The sequence below is a fragment of the Ostrinia nubilalis genome, chromosome 1, assembly GCF_963855985.1.
Source record: "Ostrinia nubilalis chromosome 1, ilOstNubi1.1, whole genome shotgun sequence".
Taxonomy (NCBI): Eukaryota; Metazoa; Arthropoda; class Insecta; order Lepidoptera; family Crambidae; genus Ostrinia; species Ostrinia nubilalis.
In genome coordinates, this window is record NC_087088.1 from 9751985 (window position 1) to 9767262 (window position 15278).

Here is a 15278-nt window from a genome sequence, read left to right on the forward strand (position 1 = left end):
AGATTCCAAAACCAACACGTCACACAAGTCATAAAATTAAATATTACTTTGAAAGGTTTTAATTAAGCTTAGAAGTGTTAATGTGAATTTCAATTATGATATGTCTGTTATATGCATTCTTGTGAATAGTTTTCTCTTTTTCGGAAGTAATAATGATAATTGGTTTTCATAACTTCAAAATTTGTATTTTGAAAGCATGAATCTACTACTACGAAATCTCAAACTTTGTTATCTTTTGGGTAAGTGCATGTTCGTCTACTGTTTTTATACAGGGTGTCCCAAAAACAATGGATAACCCTATAACCATCGATAGGCCTCGCCATGATCTCTCTAACGTCCATTTTTGACCCCAGTAAAAATATCACCGTTTTCAAGATTTTTAAGTTTTTGTGCATTTTTAGAAAATTGCCACCTGCGATTACTTTTTCTCATGCCATTTCTACAAATGAGGATACTTTTCAATCTAGTTTTTTTCCTTATCACAAGGGATAGTTGGGCTATCAAAAGAAAAGATCAAAGTTCAACAAACTAGTTTGAAAGTAGGAAAATTTTAAGAAATTGCAGAAGAGTAGGAAAAAATAATTCATTGTCTTGCACTTTTGATCAGCCATCGTGTAAAAAAAATGTAGGAAGACCATCGTGCCCATTACCTTAAAAACTTCCTTGGTTAATTGAGATTCTAAAAAGGTATCACAAGCCTATGTATTCTGTATTATTTTTATCTTATGGCTACTTGAATAGCAACTAGTATGAAAACTGCAAAAATGAGTTTTTCTCGTAATAGTTAAACTAGGCCTGCATAGTGGCATTAAATACAAATGGATAATTTTTAGCGTAGGAATTTAAATAAAGCAACATTTTATCATCATCATCATCATCATTTCAGCCGTAGGACGTCCACTGCTGAACATAGGCCTGTACCCTAATGATTTTCATAATGACCGCTTGGTAGCGGCCTGCATACAGCACCTTCCTGCTTATCTTTATGAGGTCGTCGGTCCACTTTGTAGGTGGACGTCCTACGATGCGCTCTCCGGTACGTAGCCTCCACTTGAACCCTGCTGCCTCAGTTCTGCGAACTACTGTGCCTTGCCCTTTGCCACTTCAGCTTGCTGATCCGTCGGGCTATGTCAGCGACTTTAGTTCGTTTACAGGTCTCCTAATTTCTGATACGGTTTCGTAAAGAAACCCGAACATAGCCCCTTCCATAGCACGCTGTGCAAAAAAACCACGTTTCCGATCCGTGTATCATCACGGGCATCTGTCTATAGGCACATTTATAAGGTGTAAAACAAAAAATAAGTAATCACAAAAACGCAGAACGAACGGCCAATGGGGCAACAGGGTTCAAGTGGAGGCTACGTACCGGAAAGCGCATCGTAGGACGTCCACCTACAAAGTGGACCGACGACCTCATAAAGGTAAGCAGGAAGGTGCTGGATGCAGGCCGCTACCAAGCGGTCATTATGAAAATCATTGGGGTACAGGCCTATGTTCAGCAGTGGACGTCCTATGGCTGAAATGATGATGATGATAAAATGTTGCTTTATTAAAATTCCTACGCTAAAAATTATCCATTTGTATTTAATGCCACTAGGCAGTCTTAGTTTAAGTATTACGAGAAAAACTCATTTTTGCAGTTTTCATACTAGTTGCTATTCAAGTAGCCATAAGATAAAAATAATACAGAATACATAAGCTTGTGATACCTTTTCAAAATCTCAATTAACCAAGGAAGTTTTTCAGGTAATGGGCACGATGGTCTTCCTACATTTTTTTTACACGATGGCTGATCAAAAGTGCAAGACAATGAATTAATTTTTCTTTCTTCTCTGCAATTTCTTAAAATTTTCAAACTTTTAAACTAGTTTGTTGAACTTTAATCTTTTCTTTTGATAGCCCAATTATCCCTTGTGATAAGAAAAAAAACTAGATTGAAAAGTATCCTCATTTGTAGAAATGGCATGAGAAAAAGTAATTGCAGGTGGCAATTTTCTAAAAATGCACAAAAACTTAAAAATCTTGAAAACGGTGATATTTTTACTGGGGTCAAAATTGGACGTTAGGGAGACCATGGCGAGGCCTATCGATGGTTACAGGGTTATCCATTGTTTTTGGGACACCCTGTATAGGGTGGAATTTTGTAATGCCACCTGGAGAGAAAGTAACTCTTAATTCTGTAGATAGAAAATTTTACTCAAAGAAAACATTCCTTCATTTTTGAAAAAAAAAAAAAAAAACTAACTTCAAAGATTTCCTTTAAAAAATAACGTCTATCAATAAAAACATTCTGACTTTACCATACTACTTGAAAGCGTTAAAACACAGGCTGGTGTCGGCTGTATACAGGGTGTTGATTTAAATCCTCGCCATTGTAATTTAGGTGATCTATTATGACTTGTATACGCATTAACCACAAAAAAAAAAATACAAATGAAAGTGGAATTTTTTGCGAGTATTTTCTGTGCGACATCAATCCTATTAATATCAACAATATTGCGATACGTTTACACTGCGGCATCATCACGAGCTACGCGGATCGCTCGTTTATCATGTCGGATAGCCTACTGAAGGAAGCCACGTAAAGTAGGTAATGTCAATAGGTATTTTTCTTTGACTAACTAAAGTTAAAGTTCGTTTTACATTTTTTTCGCACTCAATTTTTTTTACTGATTCGTGATCAGAATAAGCTACATAATCAACTCCCTAAATATGGCGAGGATTGAAATCAACACCCTGTATACCATTTACCTAACATTCTGTATAAACGCGCTGGAGACCCGCGGCGTTCATTACAATACATTCCCCAATGAGGGCTATCGTCACAGAATAAGTAATAGTACAGGTACAGAAGGATTACTCCGCAAGACGATTTAAATAAATGCGAGTCTTGCTACGACGCGATAAAGTGGAATTCAGCTCGCACAGCACTACGTACCTACAATTTTATTCACCTACAAGTTTTGTCTCTTTCTATCGCGTGCCTCTGAACTCTTCTTACGCTGTTAGGGTTGCTGTCTAGTAAAAAAATAATTAATCTACTTATATGTAATGAGGTACGTATGTAGGTAAGTACGCATTCATTATGGAAAACCTTGGGAAAGGCCTTTGTCCAGCAGTGGACGTCATTTGGCTGAAACGAACGAACGCATTCTGAGCAGTAGTCATGGTAGGTTAGGTTCCTATACTATCCTAAGAATTATTGATTACCTACATGGCAAACATACCTTTCAGCATCTTTGGGAAGCGAAAAAAAAGATAAATCCGGTAGATTTCTTTTCGAATTTAAACACCCGAACGCCGCACAATATTTCTTTCTCTTTATGTCCATTTTTAAATAATACTTCGATCATAGAATTAGGTACCTACTACAACGCACGCCAGCGTCCTGACGGGCGCGCGCGTGACACTCGACTGATATAATACCCGCCGGCGGGGCGCTTCGCTGTAGGTAATTATCGGATGTACCGCGCGAAGTGAGCCAGGCCTGCTATCGTTTATTAACTGGCGCATGGCGCCACATGACCTTGCTCTACAGTGGCGCCATCCTGATGAGTGCAAATTATGCGATAGTCCTACCGCTTCACCGCTCACTAGTTGGCGCCACTGTCGTAAACAGAACCACTAGCAAATCAAAATAAAAAATATTTTATTCAATGACGACAGTACCTTATTCTACAGAGGCGCCAACGGCCAAGCTTTAGAACGATTTTTATCCCTCTATGCCACAAAACCTTGACATATAGATGACCCACGCTGAACAGTTGTCCCACCAAACTCAATGACAGGGAGCGCTACCATCGTTCAACTATATGGTTTCCAACATGACAAAAATCTGAACCAGCGATCCGCTATTGACGGTGGCGCCCCACTGTCAATGTCATGGATAGGACAGTTCAGACAATTTTGGAACTTTATTTTTTTTTTTTGGGATGGACTGTCCCGCTCATGAAGCTACAGATAAAAATGGAGGCCACACTCCGAATACCTACTTGAAGCACAAATTAAGTATCACTATCTCGCTCTTTGTGGGCAGACTCGCTCTTTCTAAATAAACAAAAAATATAAAATTGCTCAAATTCAATGAAACCAATGTAAAATCTTTATTTCTTGACATAGGTATCATTAAAAATGATAAGTGTAATTACTGGTAAAACGTTTTAGGAAGAAATTACTGTAAAAAATGTGAAAAATGTTTACAATGATCCAATGTCGGAAATCACGAAATAAACACTTACGCGTGGAATCTTATGTCACTTCCAGGACACCACGTACTACCGCAACCACGCACTACAAAATTTTGCACCAATTCTTGTGATAAAACAATGATTATTTGCTGTAAACAATCTCAAACGAAATTAACTGCTTAATAAACAAAATAGTAAACAACCGCCATGATGGGCCGGATTGGGCCGATGTTGCCACATGGTACCGATTACCCAGGAATTGGGATTGTAATTCCCTGATTCGCCAACACATTAAGCCTAAATGGCCGACAATTTTGTGATTTTTTATTTAACTAGGTAATCTTAGTTTCAAATATTAATTATTTATTTGTTTAACTTCTGATTTGGTTAGTGAATTGGCTATTTCGAAGAATTTACAAGGAGATTTAAATCAGAAGATAGCAATATTACAGTTCACACTTAAAAGAGAGGTAGGGCCGCAGAGAGCGAGATAGATATAAGTAGGTATTTGACTCAAGTTTTTGTTCCAACTCTGCCCTCCATTTTTATCTTTAGCTTCATGGTCCCGCTGAACTTTAATTTATTTTTAAACTCTTGAGCACAAACCATCTAATCTGTGGCACAAACTAAAGACAAATCTTATTGGATTTGTCTCTATTGGCGCATGTACACTATGCGGAAAATTGGCCGAGACGTATTAGTGTGAACACCATTACGGTTACTTTCTCCTTCCCCCACCCCGTGCGTCGTCGCCTATTCGCTGGGTGCGAAGTACTAGGTGGGGGTAACATAATCTATCGCAGCGCTCATGGTGGTGAAAAGTAGAAATAATGTAAGCTCTGTCATCAGATGTATCTGTCAATGGCAAAGCGATTCTACATAATACATTTTAATATCATTAATTAATCACATGAAAAGGGTCCTACTGGGAACTTAAATAAAAGAGTGGACTGTATTTCGATAGGGCTGGTTTAATATCCGTTTACAATTTGGAAATAACTAGACTATACAACGTGGTAGTACAAAAATGAGTCACAGTAGTTGTTGTGCACAGATGTTTGCCTTATGATGAGAGTGTGAATTATTGAACTCTGCCCTTGTTTTGTTCTTAGTTCTTCTACATCTCGGACTTGTCCAGCCAATACCAACAACTTTCCTTTAAATACGGTTTGTGGTTGGAATTTGATATTGTAACACTCACAAACCCGGTCTTCAAAACAATACTCACTTATTTTATTATTATTTTATATTATTTATTATTTCGATCTGAAAACGATATTTAATTTATTACTAGCGATACATGAACTTTTAAATATATTTACTGTTATATAATGAAACCGTTAAAGTAGCTTTTTCTTTTTGTTTTACTGTAAAACTACAACTATATTAATGAAGTAAACAAACCCTGACACAATCAAAATTAAACACTTTTTTTGGACTTACCTCATTTGATTTGAATGACCAAAATGATTTCAAAACCTTTTTTCCACCCAAATCGTGGTATCACAACAATTTATTAGTCGAAAATATTTGTTATTTCTTCATTTCGATATTTTTTCACAAATTACGACAAAAATTACGACCTAAATGTCAATGTGACAGAGCCCACAAAGTTGTGGACGCTAGTTGGCGCTGTAATCGTGCACAGAGCCAATACTTCGGTGCATGGAGACAGAGTCCCGATTACGGTAATTTTTAACGTGTCCAATCCAGACGCGCTTCTTCGATTCTGCGATACGAAATTACCGTAATCGGGGCTCAGGATTATTTTCGGTGTGCGATCTAGCGCATGCTTCGTCTCGGTCAATTTCCCGCATAGTGTACTTGCGCCATATCCAACTAGAAACATTTTTATATAATTAATTCAAGATTTAATATTGTTAGTAAATGAACTAAATAATTAATATTGATTAATTCTACTAAATTTAAATTTTTGTATCAATACCGGTAATGTAACGTTAGGGATAACGTTATTTTACATAAAAAATGTCATGAGTCATTAATTAATTTTTTGTTAAAAAATTAAAATTAATTTTATTCTTTTTGATTATAAATATTAATAAAATTACTCTTTCTATGGTATATAAAATCGCTTAGATATTTTCATATCGATCTATCGATTACAAACATTTGGAATCGAATTGAATGAGTATTCGAATGAAAGAACTCGTAGTAGTAAAAGGGTGGGCGTCCATCTTGAATTTTGTTGGATTTGAGCCGGTTTAGATGTGATAAAAGTGAATTTTTTAGCGTTGGTTTTGCGTTAATCGTTAGTTTTCAAGAAGTTGTATGTTTGCTGAAACTGCTTGTTATTTAGATTAGGATTAACTACAGTAATGTGTTAGGTATGAATTTGTGCTGCAATATTCGATCATTTGACGAGTAATGGCGTGCGTTTTTCTCTCGGAAGACACTTTCAAATTTTATTTCATGTCGTCAGATCCTATGAATAGTTACATTAAGTGCTAGTGTTATATCATTGTGTTGGAGAAACTTTAATAGTTATGCTGCTCATACAATCGTGATATCTGTTGTACGAGAGTACTGAGCTGGATGTCTTTTTTAGGTTATATATCACAGTACTCATAATTGAACACTCGTAATCATAAACGCTTACGATACAGTGTGACAAGTTGGATGAATAGGCTTCGTGATAGTTAAATATGTATGGCTAATGTGAATGTTGAAAAGTGACGTGGAAAATATTTTTATTCACAGTATCATTACTCAAGACATATGCGATTTCCGGAAAGAGTATCGCTGATAAAACCCTAGGTTGGCAGAGGTATAGAACGATGGCAGTACCTAGTAGAGCAAGGGTATATGCCGATGTCAACTCACAGAAACCAAGAGAATACTGGGACTATGAAAGCTATGTAGTTGACTGGGGCAACCAGGAAGACTACCAGTTGGTTCGGAAGCTTGGGCGCGGCAAATATAGTGAAGTATTTGAGGCAATAAATATCACAAACAATGAGAAGTGTGTAGTTAAAATATTGAAAGTGAGTAATTTGTTTAACTTCTACATACACAACTAAATTACTATCATGTTCATAATTTGTATGAATTAAAAATAATTAAATTCTTTTTCCAGCCTGTCAAAAAGAAGAAGATTAAAAGAGAAATAAAAATATTAGAAAACTTAAGAGGAGGCACAAATATAATTACTTTACAAGCAGTAGTCAAAGATCCTGTTTCTCGTACTCCAGCGCTTATATTTGAACATGTGAACAACACTGATTTCAAACAGCTGTATCAAACTTTATCAGATTATGATATAAGGTAAAACCCTTTTTAGTCTTGTTACTAAATGCTGTAATAATTTTGAATTCTTTTAATACCTCAACAAACATGGAGACATTGGCAACTAAAGATATAATGAAATCTGCATGATTGCAAATATATCCTACATATAACCAGCAAAACTTATATTTCAGGTATTATTTGTATGAACTTCTGAAGGCATTAGATTATTGCCACAGTATGGGTATCATGCACAGAGATGTGAAGCCACATAATGTGATGATTGATCATGATAATAGAAAGTTGCGTCTCATTGATTGGGGATTAGCAGAGTTCTACCACCCTGGTCAAGAGTACAATGTTCGTGTTGCATCTAGATACTTTAAGGTGAGGCCTCCTGCTAATTTTGAGTGTATGGTACCATTTGAGTTCTTAGAAAATGTGTAAAATTAATGAATATTTGCAGGGTCCTGAATTGTTGGTGGATTATCAAATGTATGACTACTCATTGGATATGTGGTCACTAGGATGCATGCTTGCATCAATGATTTTCCGCAAGGAACCATTCTTCCATGGTCATGACAATTATGACCAGCTTGTACGTATTGCTAAAGTGCTTGGCACAGAAGAGTTGTTTGAATATTTGGATAAATATCATATAGAATTGGATCCCCGATTTAATGATATTCTTGGAAGGTACGTATAGTAAAATATTGACACACATTATATTGTTTTCCTGTGTAAAAACATTCCTAATTTCAATTTCTTGTACACAGGCATTCCCGTAAACGATGGGAACGATTTGTCCATTCAGAAAATCAGCACTTGGTGTCCCCAGAAGCTTTAGACTTTCTTGATCGTCTTCTTCGCTATGATCATTACGAGCGCTACACTGCTCGTGAGGCAATGGATCACCCTTATTTCTGTAAGTATAGTTTTTTAAAAGGGTTTTATTTGTTAACAAACTTTTTTTTGATCTGTCAAAGATGATGTTTGTTTTTTTTAGAAATACCCCCAAAATGATGTGATGGCACTCTTTTACTGTTTTGCAGTAAATTATTAAAATTTGATGATCCTTTGTTTAAAATAATCTATAATATTAGTTTGCCTGATATTTTATAAATGAATTTTGTATGTAATCATAAAAAAAAAAAATTGATATTCCCCATCATGTGGAAACACAAGTTGTAATGAAGCATTTGATACTTGGTTTGCATGGTATTGTGTGGTAACAGTTTTTTTCTATTTCAGATCCCATTGTTAAGGAACAGGGACGAATGGTGTCTTCTAATTCACCCACTCCAAATGCATTGCAAGGACCAATAAATGCAGCAGAGTAAATAAACGAAGAGTCAGTAAACTCTAAATATTGCTATGTATTGAATATATACTTGTACAAGATTCCAAATGAAGTCACTGACAAAGAAACACCAACAAAGAGGCCACTGAGGGTGTAAATATCTACACTAGGAACACAGTGAAGACATCATCTCTGTTAACCAACTTACTATAATTCCAATGTTTGATAAATGGAAATATAATTTGGAAAGACAATATAATTTAGTGTTTAATATTAGTAAATCTGGTTATTCATTGTTTTAAAAAGTGTTTATCTCCGGTATGAACTGGTTAAAGAAGTCCATGAAAGTGATCATGTATTCAGAATGTTACTTTGGTAGTATACTGTGGTGGGTGGGTGGTTTTTTGAAATTGTTAAAGTGAAACAAAATCACCTTTTTTTTTACAAGAGAATCAATAATATTTATTATTGATATAAAGAAAACATTTCGAGTTTCATTGCACTTGATCTTTTGCATTTATTAACCTATGGTATTGATATTGTAATTACTTGTATAATATAATATTAATAACATCTGCATACCATTTGCAAGTACTGGTTAGCGGCTTTTCGTTGGTACTGTATTTAAAATTTTGTATTTATGTAATAGAAGTTAAATGTAGATAATGTGTGATATAAATACAAAATTTTAACTTGATAAATTAATCGTTTTCTTTAATTACTTAGGTATTTTATAAAGAAGACCAGTAACTTTTAATTATTAGACAATGTCGCATTATTGTTTCTATTAGTATATATTTTAGTAAGTTACGTTAGCTGTTCTTTACAGAACTTTGACTTAATTTTATATAGGTTTGCATATGAAATTAAGTCGAATGTCCCGATTCGAACGTTGTCGAGTACTCGATACGAACTTGAGCCTCATCGATTATAATTTATTTTAGTGTGATAACTTGAAGTTGTTGCATCAAAATTTTCTTAATAAACAATACTAACTTTTGCCTGGACATTTTTTCGCTTATTTGTACTTAAAAAGTACATTCTGCTATATCCCTGTTGACATACGGAATTCGGATACACCAACATTTAATTTTGTTATATCCTGTTATGACTGCCTGTTTGAACTTAAAAATTGATTATGTGGATTTGATATAACTATTAGTTGTCAAATTACTAGTATTTTTTAAAACGGAAGTACTTTACCATATAGATTTATGTCTCTCGTTGGAGAATCTCATCACAAGCCCAGTTTCCACTAAACTTATCAATCCTATTATAATAGCAATTTAATGCTCTATCAAAATTGTAATAAAGAAAATTTTTTAGCCTAGGCACAGACCACCGAGATGGCCGATAGTTGGGCATGATTTTAATTTGTATGAAGAATCGGCCGATAGCAAATCTGTGTATTGTCCGCACTTTCATACATCTCCATACTGATTAACAGCCCGACCAACTAAAAATCGGTGGTCTGCGCCTAGGCTCATGAGGATGGTGGGTCACGAAGTGCAGAACAGAAAACATCACTGAAATAAGGTTCTTAGGATTTCTTTCTGTCATCATGAGTGGTTGATGAACCTCAGGATGTCTATTGCTGGGGAGTAGGGGCCTCCCCCAATGATTCGGATTGGCTGGTTGTTAGTGGCCCGCGTCCTGCGCCTTCCTTCAAATAGGGTCATCTGTCCACTTTGTGGGTGGAAGTCTACGCTTTGCTATATTCTAGACTGCTGCCCTATATTTTCTTTGTACTCCGACTGAATCTAAAAATGTTTGGACCCCTATTAATATTAATATAAGTATGGAATTTGTAAATACAAATTTTAAATAATCTTCCGTTAACCCCCCGCGGTGGTAAAATAATAAGATTTTGTTGATTCGATTGTGTTCCCATGTCCATCACCACGGTGTTCAGCGGCGCCGCGGGTTCGCGTTCCACGGGATCTCGAGTCTGCCAGTCTAACGGCTATTGTCGCTTAAAATTTATTCAGTCAACCAAATCGCCAAGTTCACTGCGATAGCATCAAGCATCCGGATTGTTATGATGCCATTCAAGATTCAATCCGTCAATTTCACCCTGAAGTCTAGACATCAGAATCGATTGCATTGAGTCTTACTAAAGTAAAGACTGGTGACAGACAGAAGTAGGGCTCGGACAGGCATCGGAATGAAACGGACGGCCGGAAAACGAATGTCCAATTTTAGGATATAACTCGCGGTTTCGTTTCAGTGGCTCCGGAGGACACCGGCACCGTCGGGTTTTGTGGGTAGGCCCCGACCTCCCGGCGGGGAGTCCCACATAAACCCACTGACTGTCTCCATCGGCCAGTTGGTATACGCAAAGCATTTCCCGACAGAAAAAAGGCATTACTTTGTTATGCAGTGTAGTTTATGTAGCAGAAATAAATATTAGGTGAGGAAATACAAGTAAGGTGCATATTTCGTCAAACCAAAAGTAGATTCCATCAGGTTCGATTCCTGGCGATTTTCAAGACTCGCGTCTGGGTGGACTGGGACTGGGAGTCATGAATGTTATAGTTTCAGACGTAAGTTCGACGATGATGCTGATGGCGTAAGCTTAGTGTGAAACTCCCAAGTGTCGGACTCGTGCATAGCATAGGCATTGTTGCACCTTTAATGTGGCATGAAAAGTAAACAAAGTTAAAAATAATATTTATTTAATTCACATAAATATTTCACAATATTATAAAACTTCTTTTAAACGCTCAGGCATAATATTTAAATCTATTTCTGAGAACATTTTACTACAAGTGTAACAAAGAGTTTGGTTAACATGAGGAAACATTGAATAAACAGTAGCTTTAATAGATAAATTATTCTCTAATGTCATGTGATCTTGTCCAGCTGAAATAGTGCTTGAGAAGTTAGTAGCTTCCAATGCAGAGAGCTTATTACTGATCTCACCAACATCACTCTGGAAAAACAATATTCATTGTAGAAATTAGAAAGATAAATCCATAAATGTACATACACAAGAATGGCTGGACAGATTTTAACAAAATTAAGGTAGCAGACTGATTATTTCATTTTAAGAACAATAAAATCTTACATGCTTTTTTTATGTATCATTACCCACCTCACAGATTTCGCAAGTATTGCATTTTTTGGTTCCAATACCAATTTTATCTGCAGTTTTACAAACTGTGGATACTGTTGCTTGATAATTTTCTTGCAAATCAATAACAAAGTTCTTTATAACAGTTTGAAGGCAATTTTCTTGATTGATGGGACTACTAGTTAGTGCAATATCAAGCTGGTTTATTTTTATATATTGATCTATTTCTTCTTGGCTTATATCTTTTATGGGTCTTAATATTTTAATTTGACTTCTGTTATCACAAAATCCCTGGAAAATAGTAAAAAATATAAATATATTAGATTACAATTTATTTCTATATTATATTATAACACCAAACATTTACACTACTTACAACATCATGTTGAACTTGAGAACCACGTCCTATGGTCAAATTAGTCAGTAAGTTTGTAGCTAATGTACCTAATGTTTCACCAGTAAAAACATATCTACATTGCAGTAATTTTGCAAAATTAATATATAAATCTCTGGAAGCTTTTGAAACAAAGTCAATTTTAGATGAAACTGACATACTATGTACAAGATCATTGAATTGAACACTTAAATTATTATTTACTTCTGGAACTACATTGACTTCTGGAAGATCAATATCCTTCAATAAGTACTGTGCAATGTGACCTACATAAATGTTGAATTTATAGTGATTACATTTTTCTATCAAAGCTTTTGTCAATAATACAGCATCAGTTTTCTCCGACAATCCTGAAAATAAAAATGAAATTAATGTACAAAATTTATTTGAGTGTAACAATATAATTTTGTATTTTTATGTATTTAGTTCTTCTCACTGATAACTAACCAACAAGTGTATCTAGAAAATAGAATAGAACAACTCTTACCCATCAGATGAAAGAATATGGGCCTAATTGATAACTTTTTATGGTTATTCAAAGTTATTCCATTGTGAATTAAATCCATTAATACTGTTGAACATGGCCCTCCAGATAAACATATTAGAACATTTTCATTCCCATTTAATATTTTATTCTTCCCAATGCATGCCCGAAATTTATGATTTATATTAATTTGAAAACATTCTGTACAATAGAGGTCTTTCTTCCTTAGAATTATACTTCCAGGCAAACCACATTTTTTGCAGTTGGACATTATTCTTTCTAAATTATAAACAACAAGAAATTAATAATATAATTTGTAACAAAAATTGTTACCAAATTTTTAGGTTATGTTATGCAGACTTATGCACAATGTTATGGTAGATGACGTCATTGACATTGACAATTTGTTTGGTGATGATGGTGGTACTTCCATATCTGTGGTGGTACTGGTGGTACTTCTTGTGTGTGGTGGTACTCCTCACTCACTTGTATGTGTCTTTATGTGTACACAAGTTTGTATACATGTTTCAGTAAGTTTTACTCTTCCTTTCTCCTTTCTACCTATTTTTGTACTAAATTTTATACCTACCTACCTACATTTTGCCACTTGCGGGTATACCGTGATTTTCATAGAGTTATTAACCAACCAGGAGTAGCAGCGCGCGTTTATTTTCATACAAAAAATTTCGCCATTTCCTGAGGGGGACGAGGTAATGACATTTGTGTAACAGCTGATGGCGCTGGGACACTATCGATATTTTTGTCGATGAGAATCATTGCTCTATGGTTCATAGTCTATGGTTTTTGTTTTAAATAATATGAATTATTATTATCATAAGGAAGATTCAATGTTTCAGATCTCTATTTACAGGAAAATACGCAGAAGTTTGTCATTTCTTCCTTAGCACCAATACGAATTGTGAAGTTTATGAGTTACATGAAAAAAAAAAACTAACAAGCCATTTATTTATGCAAGTAGGGCTTTTAAAACGTCCCAGTATTAACCCTACCACCATTACCCTACTACCCATGAAATAGGTACCTAATATTTATACAGCGTGTAACCTTTTGATATCCCATTACTTTAAGGGTTTATTCTGTACATAAAAATAATTTATAATGTCCAAGAATCATGTGTCCCAAAATGCATATTTTCGAAGATATTATCATCATTTTTAGTTCTTAAACTGTCACCGCTATGACTGGTTTTTATAATTGCGACGTTTAAATAATTACACTAGTACAGACCACAGTACAGTAAGTGTAACCGTTCCAATGCAATATGCGCTTTTATTTTGTAGGAGATAAAGACGATTTTTAAGTCAACATGTCGTGAGGTTTATTCTTGGTTTGTATTATTCATAATTTAAAAGAAATGTAACGGTGCACAGTATGTTATGAGACTGTATAATCGGACATTCTCATTTATTTGATGAACCATATAGAGCTCAGTTATACAAACATGATAGTAAAACTCCCGTTTGAAAATTCCAAGTAGTTTTCGCGGTATACAAATTCAAAGTTACCTATTTTTTTACTTCAAATTTATGCAAAAATATTCTCACTCGTTAACTAATAACATTTAATTCAGAATTGTTATAATACTTCATATAGCTCTTAAAACTACACGTAATAAGCGTATTAAGTGCTTCGTAAACGCATTCAGTTAATTAGGAAAAATGATTTTAGTGATTTTTGTTCTTATTTTTTTTCTCAATTATACCTTAATATATGCAAACATTTTTAATTGCAAGATATAGTCTGATATTTAATCTAATTGTATAAAAAAAATCAGCTTTAAATTCCGTGATATATTTGAGGAAAATCAAATTGAAAATATGCGCCATATAGAATTGTAAATTTCCCATCACTTTAAATAGCTATATTTCTTTTGGATGTTTAAATATCATCAGCTCGATTGTACCAAATTATTGTATTGACATTCGATTTACATAGGTTTCAAAACTTTCAAATCGATGAGAAAATTATTAAAGGTAGGATAAATTCGACTTCCTAGATTTGTTTACATACTTTTTTAGTTAGTTACTTACATACAACTTAAGTTAATATAAGAGTGTTAAAAAAGAAAAAAACTCGACTTGAGAACCTCCTCCTTTTTTTTAAGTCGGTTAAAAACAATGTGAATGTGACTTTTTAGAACCTTCAACACGATGCACATAACAGGCGGGATTTGAAACTTTTTAGAAATGAATTATTCCTTCCAAAATTGTCGACCCTAGACGTTTAAAAATTTTATTAAGACGTTTTATGTTTTTTCTCAAATATATCACGGAGTTTAAAGTTGATTTTATTAATACAATTAGATTAAATATCAGACTATATCTTGCAATTAAAAATGTTTGCATATATTAAGGTATAATTGAGAAAAAAAATAAAAACAAAAATCACTAAAATCATTTTTCCTAATTAACTGAATGCGTTTACGAAGCACTTAATACGCTTATTACTTGTAGTTTTAAGAGCTCTATGAAGTATTATAACAATTCTGAATAAAATGTTATTAGTTAACGAGTGAGAATATTTTTGCATAATTTTCAAGTAAAAAAATAGGTAACTTTGAATTTTTATACCGCGAA

At 34.4% G+C, this 15278-nt stretch overlaps 2 protein-coding genes across 4 annotated transcripts; one reads left to right on the forward strand and one right to left on the reverse strand.

Annotated features, from left to right (window-relative positions):
- Positions 1-43: 43 nt before the first annotated feature.
- LOC135071634 (casein kinase II subunit alpha) lies at positions 44-9737 on the forward strand. Of its 3 annotated transcripts, none has more exons than XM_063965401.1 (7): positions 44-239; positions 6906-7189; positions 7282-7469; positions 7625-7817; positions 7897-8126; positions 8207-8355; positions 8682-9737. In XM_063965401.1, exons 1-7 carry the CDS (start codon positions 197-199, stop codon positions 8768-8770), a joined length of 1176 nt encoding a protein of 391 aa, XP_063821471.1. In that variant the 5' UTR covers positions 44-196; the 3' UTR covers positions 8771-9737. The 3 variants fall into 3 exon arrangements, with proteins under 3 accessions (XP_063821471.1, XP_063821486.1, XP_063821478.1); XM_063965416.1 differs by lacking the exon at positions 44-239 and adding an exon at positions 6353-6532; XM_063965408.1 differs by lacking the exon at positions 44-239 and adding an exon at positions 6552-6753.
- Positions 9738-11388: 1651 nt separating this feature from the next.
- Positions 11389-13032, reverse strand: LOC135071658 (cytoplasmic tRNA 2-thiolation protein 2). The gene is made up of 4 exons (XM_063965428.1): positions 12685-13032; positions 12180-12547; positions 11825-12094; positions 11389-11662 (listed from the first exon to the last, which is right to left on the reverse strand). The coding sequence occupies exons 1-4, from the start codon at positions 12950-12952 to the stop codon at positions 11432-11434; spliced, it is 1137 nt and encodes a 378-aa protein (XP_063821498.1). The 5' UTR covers positions 12953-13032; the 3' UTR covers positions 11389-11431.
- Between the last annotated feature and the right edge of the window lie 2246 nt (positions 13033-15278).